Below are 14,295 nucleotides of genomic sequence, written 5' to 3' on the forward strand. Positions count from 1 at the left end.
GATTAGGACCTGGAGGGGTTGGAGAGGGGATTTTGCCGTGTTGATGGTAAACCCTATTTTGTGTAAGAGGTTTATCGTGAAGTGTGTTCACAGCATTGCTGGCAGATGGCACTCTTGATCGTACCGGCAGGGGAAGACATGGATGCTCTGCCTGCGTAGATAAGCGGCCACCACTGTAAGACACTTGGTGAACTCTTGGTTTGCAGTGGTAACCCCGAAAGGAAGCACTATGAACTGGTAATGCTTTCCGCTCACCACAAAGCTGAGACATCAGCGAGGCAACAGGTGTATTTGTACGTGTAAATAGGCGTCCTTCAGGTTGAGACCAGTCATGAAGTCGCCTTGCTGCAGAATGAAATCTGAATGAAATCCTGAAGAGTAACCAAATGAAGTGATCTGAGAGAACGTTTTTGTTTAGGGGCATGAGATCCAGAATTGTCCTTTTCGGAAATTAGGAAGTACAGACTGTAGAACCCGCCCTCCCTGTTGATGATGGAGGGCGGGTTCTATAGCCCCTTTGAGAAGGAGAAATTGCATCTCTTTCCTGAGTAGCCTTTGAAGTTCTGGGGAGAGTATTTGTTTGCGAGATGGCATGGTGAGCGGTGTGGAAGTGAGCTCCAGACAATAACCACATTGGATAATATCCCAAAACCACTGGTCAGAGATGATAGTTCACCACGTGGGAAAGAACCTTTTAATGCACCCCTGATAGGTGTTGTATAGTTGGGGGGGGGAGGAGAGGCAAGACAGGGTTTGGTGGTGGTGGCAGCTCCTTTGGGTTAGATGCCCTTACCTGTCTTTTGAAATGTTGCCTATGAAGGAACCCCTAAAATAGCCTCTGGATGAGGACTGCTGGGCCTCTGGATGCTGATAGCATGTGGAGGCATTAGGTGAGGTGGTCTTCGAGCCACCATGCCAGGGCATGCAATCATAGGAGCTGCAGGGAGCAGGTGTTTAAAGGGTGCCCATAGCCTTTGCTGTCTCAGGATCTTTTTGAATTTTATCTAGAGTCCGGTCCAACTGCGCCCCAAATACATGTTGCCCATTTAGCTGCATGTTAGGCAGGTTCTGTTGCACTTTTGTCCTGAAGCCGGAGATGCTGAGCCAGGCAAGTCTGCACAAGAGAACGCTGGAGTTAAACTTCTTAACAGCAGGGTCTGCAGCATCTAATATGCAGCGGATAGTAGTGTTGGAAATCTGTTTCCCCTCAGAGACGATCTCATTGCCTCTTTTCCCGTATTCCTCCGGGAGAAGATGGAGGGGCTCCTCCATCTCATCCTAGTGGGGCGGTCAGAACTCGAGAGCAGCCCAACAGAGTTAGCAATATGCCAGTGATTGGATGATTGTGCGGCCACCCTCTTATCTGCAGCGTCTATAAGTCTGCCCTTCTTATCTGGTGCCAGAACCTCACCAGTAGAATGGGAACTGGTCCTCTTTCAGGCTGCATTGACAACCAGGGAGTCAGGACCCAGGCTCCCAGCCGACAAAAGAATAACCTTCAAGCTCCTCACCAACGCGTATAAGGCCCTCCACAATAATGGACCAGCATACCTGAACCACCACCTCTCATTCCATGCACCCAAAAGACCCCTCCGCTCCGCACAGTCATCACTGGCCACCGTCCCACGGATCCGCAGGACCAGAACCAGAGGAAGATCCTTCTCCTACTCTGCCGCCAAGACCTGGAACACCATGCCCCTCCGCCTCAGGCAATCACCATCGCCGGCCCAATTCAAGAAGGACCTCAAGACCTGGCTCTTCGAATGAACCCAGTGCCAGATGGATATGCGCCACCCCCCCCCTGCACCCCCCCCCCCCCCAAGTGCTTTGAGACCCTCACAGGTGCGTAGCCGCACTTCACAAACCCCCTGATTGATTCTACTTGAAATCTCAATCTTCAAGAAGAGACGGATACTACAGAAGTCATTCTCTGAGAATCTGCAACTCCATCCTACTAGCAGCCTTTTCCAATGTTGCCTTCGAAAAGAAACTAAAATGTATGTTTTCTCAAAGTACAACCTATTACAGAAAGTCCTCTTTACATTTACTACCAGTAATCCTCTAAATAAGTTTGATATATGTCCCTGTGTTCACAGTCATTATTTACTTGCATATATATGGACTACACCAAGTCATCCACATATGCACTTATATTATGTGATACTGTTCTTTTACATGATACAGTCTTCATGTAACTTACATTTATAGTATGATACTCCGTTTCCCTTTTTATATCTTTATTTTTAGTGTTTTATGTAGTGAGCACTCTGGTAAACGGTATCTTGCAACATGATCTTACGTGAAGCGCTTTGTCTCTCGCTAGGTCTGGTCAGTGATTCATAAAACTATTGATAAATATGTGTAACTGAAAAAAATGAATAATCTACAACACTCACAGGTTTTTCGGTGTTCACCAACAATTTTTAAGCTGTTTTCCACCAGAAATACGCTTGTTGATTTACTTCATTTAAGATCATGAGAAAATTAATTTACAAGGATTTCGGAAATCCTCAGACAAATGTTGATGCGGGTGTAGAATAAAGAGTTTCTCCTATGGGGATATATTTTCCTTGTGGAAAAAAAAGAAATTTGTTTTTTTTTCAAGTGCACATGCAATCTTTTGTCACATTTTCTCAGGCAAAAATGTACTTTAGTTATACATCTATATGTGAAAATGATTAAGTGTATGAGCATTGTAGGAAATCTGCGACAGGTCTGCTTCCTGTATATTTTGCGAAATCTCAACAAATAGGACATATACTCCAATTGTAGGGCTAAGTCTTTGTTCGTACAGTTTCAACTATGTTTTTGGGAGGTTTTTTGACTCATGCCATTATGAAGAACTGTAACATGAGACCCCGGGCGAGCTGGCAAGTAGGCTGCATTTACCCCCTTCAGCGCGGCGCGGATTACCGCGCTGTGCTGAAGGGTTCGTGCGCGGGCGGGGCCATGACGGAGCGGTTCCGTCATCCGCACAGCGCAACCGATGCGCATGACGGAACCGCTCCGTCATGCGCATCGAAGGGGTTAAGGACAACTCTATGTTTGCGCCTGGTGTTGACAATTCTCATGATGGTGGGCTGGTCAAACAACAATTCCCTAATAAATTCTAAACTGTAATTCCTATGGCCACTATAGTTACAAATGGATTCCCCCGTGTAACACAGCCAAAGCTGTTTTTAAAGTATATTAGAATAGACCTATCAGGGTTTCCAAGCCCATATACAAGTGGCTCATCCAGTCCAAGTTTCTTCCTATGCATTATAGAACTTCCAGTCCTGTTTGCCCAATTCAAAAAGCACTGCAATTCCCAGAATGCATAGAAATTGCTATGCCGGATAAGCTACTCATTTATGGACCTGGGAAACGAGATCTCTATATGAATACCACAATTATAATATTTAGGAGACAAAAAGTTAATCATATTCTGAATGTCAATGTTCCACAATGGCAAAGGGGAGAAAACATAACATTGGTACAGCAATAAAACAAGACCATAATGCTGTCTGGTAATGAAGTGCATCCATTCCAGGGGCCCGTATTTCACCACGCAGTCACCGGTTCGAATCACTGCAGGTCTAGTCATTGTTTCTTCCTTCCAAGATCAACATGAGCGCCACTGCGGTGACCTTCAATAAACATCCATTACCAGCACCAAGAAATTATTTTGGTGTGGAAAGTTCTCTTTGCAAAACAGCATTTTATTAAGTTAATTCAAAACTCATTTAGAGCTTCATAACTAATAACCAATGGAGACAATATGGAAAATGTGTTTGCTTCACTATGACATGCTGGAGTACATTTCCAGAAAATGCGACCATAAATTAAAAGCAGGAGTGGATCTAGTATTGCATCACATCCCAGCTTAGGGAATGGTATAAAAGCCTTAAAGTGCGGTCTATGTCCAAAAAAGGTCATTTTAATCAGATTGACGCTCTCCTTTTCACAGAAAGTTTGCTGTACAGATATTTGATATTGAGCAAGGTAATTATATAATTTTGGAAAGAGCTGCTGCTCTCCTCCCCGTGTTCTGGAACAGCGCTCGTATCAAACTCTTGATCTCGACGGGGGAAAACTCAACGGCAAGTGGTCCGTGGCCGTCGGTCCACCTACAAGATAAATGTATTTTTTTTTAGCAGAAAGTAAACAACTACATTTCAATCTCAAAAAGCACACAAAACCAGTTCGAACCTAGTTCATTTGCAAACTTAACCCACAGATTGATTTCACCAGTAGAATGTAAAGCAGATTGAGCAGTTACTTCTCGCTTCTTCCACTAGCCACGACAAACATGACTCATAGTAAAAATGAACAGGGATTCATATATATTGGCAGTACAGCCCTCAGCATGAAAGAAGTGCAGAAAATCAGGGCAGTATGAGAGCTCACAAATTCCACAACAACCTCTCTCAAAATAATGGAGCCATACGTCATCCAGCCACCCCTACCCACTACCGCCTCACAGCATGACTGCTCTGGAACACTAAAATCGTAGGAAATGTACTCATTCAACAACTCTAAGCAGACCCTGATCTCCTCGACACAAAGCAATTTGAATTCCACTTTTCCCCCCAACTCACCCTCAACCACCCCACTCTACCCTCCTCCCAGACAGTACTGAAACATCACTTCCCACTGTTTGGGATGGAATGCTTCAGAAAGAAGACTTGGGCTCCACTAAATGACTTCTCAACTTCCTTCAATATTATGCACTACAATATCCTCATTTACTGACCACTCAGAAGTAAACTCACTCAAATTATTCACTTCCTTCCGTGCACACAACAGCCAGAATACAGGTTTGTGTAGGTGGTCATGTGCGAAGTCCTCAAGGTTCACCCCCCTACAACATTTAGGTCATTCCCCTCATGCACCACCTCAAATAACAAAAACACTTGTACATTTATGATAGCCAAATAAATTATCATGCATGTAACCGGAGACAAAGTCAAATTCTTGGCTGTATTCAACGTTAAGAAAACTATAGATCTTGGTATAGGCAAAGTAACTTTAAACTAAATGGGTCCAAAACTGACATACAAGTCCTCAATCAAATCTCATTACTCACGGAAATGGGACATGCTTGGCTACATTCTCACTTAGTTTCCACATCTTGACTTTGATGAGGACTTTTTCTCCAAATATACTGGTGAAGGCCTTCTTCCACCAGATTATTTGGAGAAACATTTCCCATCAAAGTCAAGGTACAGCAATTTAGGGATTAAGTGGAACAGACTCCAGCATCAACACACCAAGTAGAAGCAGTTCTGCAATCAGTTCTTCTAGTTTTGGAAAACACCACAGGTTAGATTTGACATTAATCAGCTAGCCCCTGAACTATGACATTGCTGTCCAGATTGGATGTCTTCACTAGACTCGCCCATTCACGGAATCCAGGACATCCTTCAAGATTCTGTGTCTCACATACAAATTGATTAGAAGGCTCCATTTTCCTGAAGTAAACATCCAAAACTACCAGTCCTTCCTCTTACAATGATCGAAGAAATCAAACCTCTAATGATTTCCTAAACACAAATACAGGGGTACTAATGGCCGTCACCTCAAGAAAATCCACAACCTAGACATCTGAAATACACCCAACGTCCTACTGGTCAAAACATGAATAGAAACTCACCCATTCCGAAACCCACAACTCACCAAGCTGATTTTCCCAATGGCTATACGATATGCCGTTAAATGTCCATTTTTGCCACAAAAGAAGTCTGCAAGGTAACTCAGTAACATGTCAACCAAGATACCTTTTTCCAATTGCCTCCGCTAAAAAGGCCATGGCAACGAAATTTTGATTGCCCGATAAGCATGATATTTATTCTCAATAGAAAGCAATCACGTTTCATACTTTTTAGCCCCTGCAATGGCAAAAACAAAATAGTTGCATTTAATGTGCAAACAGCAGTTGTGAATGCTTGTGTTTACATGCATCAGCACATTAAAGCCAGAGCCTTTGGTTTTGCAAAATGCTTTTCTAATTCTCTCAACATCAAAAGCAGTAGTAATTGTGACCCAGATTGTCTGCCATCAAAGTAAACAAAGTATCAGCCAGGCCTCCAATCATATGCAAGCCTGTATCATTTTAAGAACACTTAAAAACAGGCACGTATCATGTTGCTGATACATACAAATACAATAAACAAGCAAAATATGTGACCGGCTTGTGCACGTCTTAAGAGACAGCAAAATCCCTACCGATCCACTATTTCTTGTAAGCTAGCCTGCAGGACGATCAATAGCTCCTTGAATTTCATCCATTTTGGCACAAAGACTGGCACCTCTTCTTGATATCTCTTATTCTGATTATCCTCCGCCAATGGAGTAAAGATGAGAGGTCCTTCCTCCACCATTGTTTTGCACAATGTGTGCAACCTGTCACCGCTCTCAGCAGAGATATCCTAAAATCAGACAAAAAAGGAACATCGATTCAAAATATGACTTGCTATCACTTTCCAGTACTGCAAATAATTTGTTTCTGCTAAAGCAACATCAAGCAAAGTTAAGGTTGCAAAGAACACTCCTTCCTGCTTTTCAGAAAAGGACTTCCCCACAAACATGCTATTGCGAGCTCAAAGGAACATGATAAGTCGAGGAATTGGGCTAACAACTCTTTGGTGGGTTTTTAGCAAAGGGTGAGATTGGTGCGAGAATACGAGCTCACAATTAAAATGAATAATGTGATAAACCATTTTAAATTGCAAAAAAATAGAAATTCCCACTTATGCGGGAGAACAAAGAGAACTCGCGGCCCACCTCAACACTGCGTCTTCAAAATCATAAAATTTAGCAAAACGATTCAAGTTGTCATTATTAAAAACTCAAATTGTATGAAGTGTACTGATTTATTTTATAAAAATATCGGTCCGTCACCTTTTTATTTGCTTAAATAATTTTATTGGCTTCTACAAGAAAACATAGCACCCATATCCAATTACAGTAAGTCATATGAGCCATATCAGCATATTTTCTTTTTTAATAAATGTGTTAGATATTATGCATTGCAGAATAAATAAATACAGTTACTAACAAAATGGAATTATTTGGCGCGTCAAAACTGGAGGAAAAGTCAACAAACATATAATGTTGCAATCACCCCACAACATGCTTGGTGCAACAGTTACACATCAGTTCAGTCTCACCATGCCCAAAAAGGGCAAAATACAGGCATGCAAACCACCTTCATGTGTTGCCAACATCCTGGCCGACTTGCCATGTCCTTCATTTTTAAGAGAGAGAGCGGTGGGGAGGGATTGTGAGAAGCAATTATACTTTCCGAAAAGATAACAGGGCAAATGGGGTTTTGCTTGGGAGAATAAAGCACAAAGTACTTACAGAAGAGACTCTTACTAATTAGCACTTAGTCCGATTTTAGAGTAGATGAAGTTTGATGGGAAGGCAACCGAATGGTAATCAGAGATCAACCTGAAAATAGTCACCAACAGACTCACCCACATGAGCCTCTGCCCTGAGCGAACATTCATTTGAGTGGCCTAAACAATGGCTTTCATATAATGAAGCAGAAAATTGGCACCTTTCCGGGGGGGGGGGGGGGAGCACATACATCCTGCATCACGGAGGGCTGCAGAAACAACTATAAGCAAGTTTTATCTAACATAACCCAATTCACCAAGTGACCAATGCTGCCTACCCTGTACTACACTGTAGGGAAGTGCCCTTTTTGACATGGTCACTCCCACTTTTTTGACTGGTATTTGATGTGATTTTGACTGGATGTGAACTGGATCCTGCTATCCAGGTTCACAGTGACAGATCTCTTTCCCAAAACTGTGCGATTGTTTTCCCCAACTGGCAATTTCTTTAGTTCCCTCTGTAAGCCCCGAGTAAATGGTACCCCTGGTACCTAAGGCCTCAGGTAGTAAAGAGGGTCCCTAAGAGCAACAGCACAAATTGTACCACCCTAAGGTATCCCTCACAAAACTCATGCAAAACTGCCATTGCAGGCTGCGTGTTTTGGTGCAGTCCCAAAAATGAAAACAGAGCATGACAAACATCCCTGTGTGCCATGTCCCCTTACAATGCACGTAATATTTGTAAGTCACCCCTACTGCAGGCCTTACAGCCCTAAGGCAGGGTGCCTTATATTACATGTGAGAGCATAGCTGCATGAACAGATATGCCAGTGTACTCGTCAGTTCCATTACTACCAGTGTACTGGTCAGTTCCATTACTGCCAGTACAAGACAACAGGGAAGCCATTTAAAGACGTGCTAGACACAGTTGAAAACGAGCTCCCCAGCTACATGATGGGTTCACTGAAATGAGGGATGTTTGGTATCGGACTTCTCGTATAAATAACCTCTCAGTGCTGCCTTGGACCCTGCCCTACACACACCTTAAGTCCAGAAGATTGGCCCCATAAGTTGTTAAGTGGCTGTATGCAGCGCATGTTTTTTCCCTAGGTTAACATTGCCGCAAAGTGCTTCAATTACAATTTAAAGTATTAAAAACCTGGTTACTACAAACTTGCTATTATAAAGATTTTGATGATCTTTGTGCCTAACGTTATATAAAAATGTGTGTTCTTTTTATAAATTGGGGTGGATCTCCTTATTGAGTCGTGTGCATCATTCATTGACTTTTGTGTGTATTTGTCAATGTCTAACACTCCTCTCTGATAAGCCTAAGGTTGCTCGACCACACTACTCCCTAAAAGAGGACCTTGGAAATGCTAGTGCAAGCCCCTCCCCACTAGTAAGGGAATACCTAGACTCTTTGAGGGTATACGTCTTTTGGTGTACCATATAAAGAGTCAGCTTCCTACATACACTTAACCAAAGTATCTTGACTTTTGTTGACCACAACTAACTACACGCGTTATGCTGGACCTCCACTTACTTTGTGCAGCCTTCGCTCACCTATGTTACATGATTCACTGGGAATCCGACAGTCCATCTGTTTTCCAGAGGATTGACTGTTTCTAGCTGCCATCGCAGCATACTGGGCATCGGCGTGGACCTTCAATTGAACCAACTATGCAATAAATGATGTTGCCGCATGTGCTGCTTTACACAATTTCCTCAAGGAATTCAAGAAAAGTAATATGGTAGGAATATGAGGTAGAGCACTGCCTCCCAAAGCATTTAAATATCTAATTATCTAACCACAATAGACCACACAAGGCAAGATGGACTATCCAAAATTAGTTATTATGCCCACTCAATCAAACATGTAGGTTACCACTTAATTATTTTACAAACTGAATGTGGCTTTTAATGGTCGGCTAAAATGGAGAAAAAAAAACTCCTGATCTGCAGCTTATCCGGGAAAGTCATCAAGAGGGATCAAGTGCAATTAAATTGCTTTAAAGATCAGTTGCAAATGATCAGCTAGGACCCTCTTTACTGTAATCAAAGTGATTAAAGCACAGATAAATTCCAGATAAAACCTTTCCATTAAATACCGCCGAGGAGTACAATTTCAGGACAGTGGCAGCCTTGCGACATTCAGTGCTTTTGCACTCCACCAAAACATAGAGCAGCTCATCAACGAGACAAATTAATTAAAACCTTAAAAACCTGCCACTGCACAGCGCCAAGGGTCACTTGATGACGAGCAGGGCGGGCGGTCCTGATGAGGGCACGGCACCGCATCCTAATCCTCGAAGCCGTGACTTCCTTGTTTTTTCAGAGACGAAGGATAATGCTGCAATCAACTGCTAAGCATGGAGGTTGTCACACGGCAGCAGGCTACAGCCTCAAAAACACTAAGTCCTCTCTTGAAAAAAAATCCACAACGCAAAAGTAACACCCTTCAGAGTTCAACAACATATTTACGCGGATTTGTTTTAAGCCAAAAAAATCGAAACAAAAAAAAGAGGGCCGAATCCATGCCATTTTCTGGCTAAGCACTTAATACGTTAATAGTTTGCATTTACATTCACCATATGTTTACTATGTTCCACGCATCTCACACTGTCCTCTCCGTTTTTCATTGTGAAAAGGTGTTACGATATCCCTTAGAAATGTGAGTGTTATATATATATATATTTTACAAAAAAGCTTCGTCCGATCTAATCTGCAGCTCATTTTCACTGCAGGGTGGGACAAAGAAGCATAAGCGGCACTACAGGGATTCTTTCTTATATATTTCCTCTTTTTCACCAGGATATATAGATACATATATATATATATACATATTTCCAATACAAAAATACACCCTTTTTATTTCCTTAATTTTAGTACTGTTCAATGAATCTGCACAAAACTTTACAAAATAACATTGAAAGAAAAGCACATCCACTTTGGGTTCTTCAAGGCAACTTTTGTGCACATCTGTTAAACAGGTACTTAAAATTAGGGGGGTCCCATAAGTGACATTCCCCAGTTTAGCTAACAGGATTCTTTGCTGAACTAAGGGCAGGAGAGGCAGCTCATACAGGAGTCTACTCTATCAGGAACACGTCTTTGAGAGACAGCCGCCTTTGAAACTCCAACACGTAAAAGTTTTCACACTGCATGTTCTCAACGGTGGCGAAAAGATATAGCAAGGGTACTCTCCATTGATGGAAGATACCTTGTGCCACCTCAGGATGTAACTGCCATTCATTATCTACAAGGCAACGTCTGGGGAGGTCGTCCACCCTGGCGTGCCAAGATCCCATAAGGTGGTTCACGACCAGGAAAACTGGAATCCTCAACCTACGAAGCTGTGCTCTGACCACTGCCATCACTTTCGTGAACACCTGAAGGGAGCATGGCAAATAAAAAATACTCCTTGCATGCCTGGAAGTGCAAGATGGGTCAGTGGAACTGCAGGAAGGGTACATGAAAGTAGGCACCTTGCAGGTCAAAAGCCACCAGCCTTTCACCAGAATTCACAGGAGACAGAAGTTGTGCCAATGAGAGCATCTTGAATTTGTCACTCTGCAAGAAGGCAGAGATCAAAAATAGGATGAACACCTCCATCCTCCTTTGGCACGGCGAAATAACGGGACTAACAGCGCAGCTCTAAATCCGAGGCCAAAAGAGCCTGCACATCTTGTTTCAAGATGGGCAGGTGTTCTTCTCAAAGCTGCTCCGATGTTTGAGGGTCGAAATGAAATGGCATATTTTCCTTGAATGATCTGAAGAACCCACCTGTTGGGTGTTATTTTTTGCCACTCTAAGAAGAAATGTCTGATCTTGATTCCCACGGGGTGGCTGTGTGCCACTGAGGGCAAACAAAAGCACCTTAGAGGCAGATGCTGCAGGGGTGGAGGTCTCGAAAGATTGCTGCCCCTGGTGGCCTGGACATTGTCTTATTGATCCCCGCTCCTGACCCCAAAAGAGCAGGGTGGCTGCTGCAAAACCTCTGGAGTGAACTCGAAGGGGAATAACTGTTGAAGGTAATGTCTCACAGGGGCAATAAGGCCTAAGGAACACAGCATGGTCTGGGTTTCTTTGAAACGATCTAATCTAGAATCCACTTTCTCATCAAACCGGTGAAATCTAGCGAATGGCATATCCATCAGGGAGGCATGCACATCCCCAGAGAAGCTCATGGAACTCATCAATGTGTGATCACCATTCGCTGGCACGCAATAGAAACACTCAATAAAAAATTGTCTAGTATGTGCTTGACTTTAGAAAAGGGAAAAGTACATTTATTCACAGGCATGAGCCAAACTCCCCCTCCTCCCCCCCCCCCCCTGCAATGCGCAGTACTACAGCATTGCAGCCTTTCAGGAATATGCATTACTATTAGCATTGACAACCCTTGAAATGAAGCATAGTAGATAATAACTCACAGTGAAGCATTGCTTAAAATCAATGCTAAAATAGTTTTAAATAAAGCATTGTTTAAACCATTATAAATAAAACATTTAAATAAAGCATTGTTTAAACATACACCATGTGTCTGTGTCACTTATCATCCTTCAGACCACATAAACTGCCGACACAGAATCAGCCCATAGCGGACAATGCACTCCCAGCTGAAGAGCAAAAGCTCGGGCCTTGGGAGGGCTTCAAAAACCAATGAATCCTGGGCTGGCATCTTTTGCTAGACACTCCAAGGCCAGGGTCAGTACTTTTGGTAGTCCATTAGCCGCCAATTTCGGTCTCTGGTGAGGCCCTACCTGTCCAGGGGTCACCACCCAATGTGAAAAAAGGCTTTGTCAAATTCTAGCCTGCAGGTCATTATGGGGCGCTCCCCTGTTGAACGTAAATGTCCAATTAGTGACTCCAGTGGCTTTTCTGTTTTTTTTTTCATGGGATGCCCTGTCCCATCTGTGGACCGCACATGCCTGATTCTGTTGGGAGCAGACAAGGGAGTCCTTTCCTGGCTGCTCCAGCCAGCCCCCACACGCAGGCAGCCTCTCCTCTGCTGCAGCGGGAGCTAGCAGCACTCTTCTCCCCTGGTGCTTGCTGCAGTGTGGCCACACGCTCCCCTCAGACACGGGGAGCAGGGCAGACACCACTGATGGTGGAGGGGGGGGGGGGGGTACTGCGCAATGAACCAGTCCCTTCTCCTCTTCCTCTGCAGGGCCCAGTGTTGGGATTATGGGCCCCTCCTCTTGTCAGGGGAGCATGAGGGCGCTCCCCTTGCCTTTGGTGTTGTCAGGGGCCTGGAGTGGGAATCCAAGGCACCTCCCTTGGCTTTCTGTGGGTGACTACGCTCCCCGCATTTCTTTTGGTGGAGGGAGCCCGGAGTTGGCCCCATGCACATCACTTCCCAGGGTTAAAACGTGAGGGCAGTCCTTGAATCCACCCCTCGGTTCTGACCCACCTAGGGAGTGTTTATCAACTAGGCAGTAGAACTCCTCACACTCCGTGACCTCACTAGGGAGGGCTTATATTGCTCCTGTGGTGAGCCCTAGACATCTGGATCATTTTCTCTAAGCCCCCTGGCCTCTAAGGTGTTACACTTTGCAGGAAATTGATTACACTGCCTCCCTGCACCAGCCATTCTCCTTGCTTTCCTCTTGCACTTCTTTCCTCCTGCATGCAGAAGTCCAGTTCTTCACTCAACAGATCCGTAGCAAATGTAAGAGGACCAGATTCCATGGTCTTGGGGAGATACCCACTGGTTCTCAGGTCAACTATGGTCAAAGTCCTTTAGTCCAGGTGGGCATAAGGGGTTGCTTCTTTCAGTTATCCATGGCTGCTGCTGTCCGTCTCAATGTCCTTCTCCAACAAAAAGCACACAAAGAGCACTCTCTCCCCCTTGTGCAAGACTTTTATTAGTGGGGGTGGAACGTTCTAGAAGCCAGGCACCCCAGCAAACCCTAGGGTGCCACATCACCACTCCCCTCTTGACCCAACACTATTGCACAGCATGCTGGTACAATTCAAGATGGTATCATCCAGGAATCACTGGTCACATGTCCATGGGGGCATCAGCACCCCTTGTCACTGGCATCACTACCAGAGCCTTTCCCACCAAAACATCAAAGAGGAGCCCCCTTTTGTGATGGCGCCAGAGGTCTGGGCTCCCTTCTATGTTCAGTGGACTTGGGTTGGCCCATCCCTGGCACAGTGGGACAGCTGACTGATGCAAATCCTTTCTCCCCACAACTTTCCTCCTCAGGAGCAGAGTGAAGCAATGTTTATTGCTCCCTTTTGGAGAGGCCTTTGTTCCTGCTGCTGAAAAGAAAACCTAATTAACTTGACCCAGCAGGGTGACAAGAGGCCTGGGGTCTGATCCTGAGCGGAGTTAGAGAAATATGAGAATTCTGGGTGACCCATAAATTGTACAGATACCTTCCTGGAACTTGCAGATTTAATTTTGATGCACTTGTTCCACCCTATGTTGATATGTTAATGGACTATGTAGGCCAAAAGGAAGCAAAACCACTAAAAGGAACGTCTCCTACTATGTGTATAATAAAGTGTCATTGCAGACAAGACAGTAAACCGCGCTGACTTTCCCTAGGAGTCTACACCAACGTTATAGGGCCTACCCCAGGCTATTATCCAAATCTGCGGTCCCCCCCATGCCAGGCTACCTGTGCGTAGATATCAGTCTGCTCACAATGGCCATCTCACTGTGCAACCCTGACACGTCTGCACACGGGTTCACATGTAGCCATCCAAGGGTCCCTTACCCTTTTTGCATTGCAGCAGCCTTATCTTAAAAGGTAGACAAAGGAGGTAGCATGCACAGTCAATTTACTGTGTGTTTACTGTGGGTGATTAACCGATTGTGAGGCTCACCCACAGTAAAGTGTCAAGAACCAGGTGATCAAAAGGCGAAAAATATGGTCAGATTACATAGGCAGAACCCATTTAGTTACAAATGCTTCATTAAATGAACATAAGGGTTCAGAGGAAGCCTGTCCTAGTT

General features: G+C 44.2%; 1 protein-coding gene across 5 annotated transcripts in view; it reads right to left on the reverse strand.

The window, feature by feature from the left end:
• Positions 1-3,680: 3,680 nt before the first annotated feature.
• ZW10 (zw10 kinetochore protein) overlaps positions 3,681-14,295 on the reverse strand; it is a 142,978-nt gene continuing 132,363 nt past the window's right edge. For 3 of the 5 annotated variants that reach the window (XM_085647363.1, XM_085647362.1, XM_085647361.1), the window contains exons 15-16: positions 6,208-6,410; positions 3,681-4,109 (exon numbers count right to left, since the gene is read on the reverse strand). In XM_085647363.1, the coding sequence (XP_085503489.1) occupies positions 3,989-4,109; positions 6,208-6,410 (324 nt within the window). In that variant the 3' untranslated portion in view covers positions 3,681-3,988. The remainder of the gene's footprint in view (positions 4,110-6,207; positions 6,411-14,295) is intronic. The other 2 variants (XM_085647366.1, XM_085647365.1) reach the window with 1 other exon arrangement.

The sequence above is a fragment of the Triturus cristatus genome, chromosome 3_2 (assembly GCF_964204655.1).
Source record: "Triturus cristatus chromosome 3_2, aTriCri1.1, whole genome shotgun sequence".
Lineage (NCBI taxonomy): Eukaryota > Metazoa > Chordata > Amphibia > Caudata > Salamandridae > Triturus > Triturus cristatus.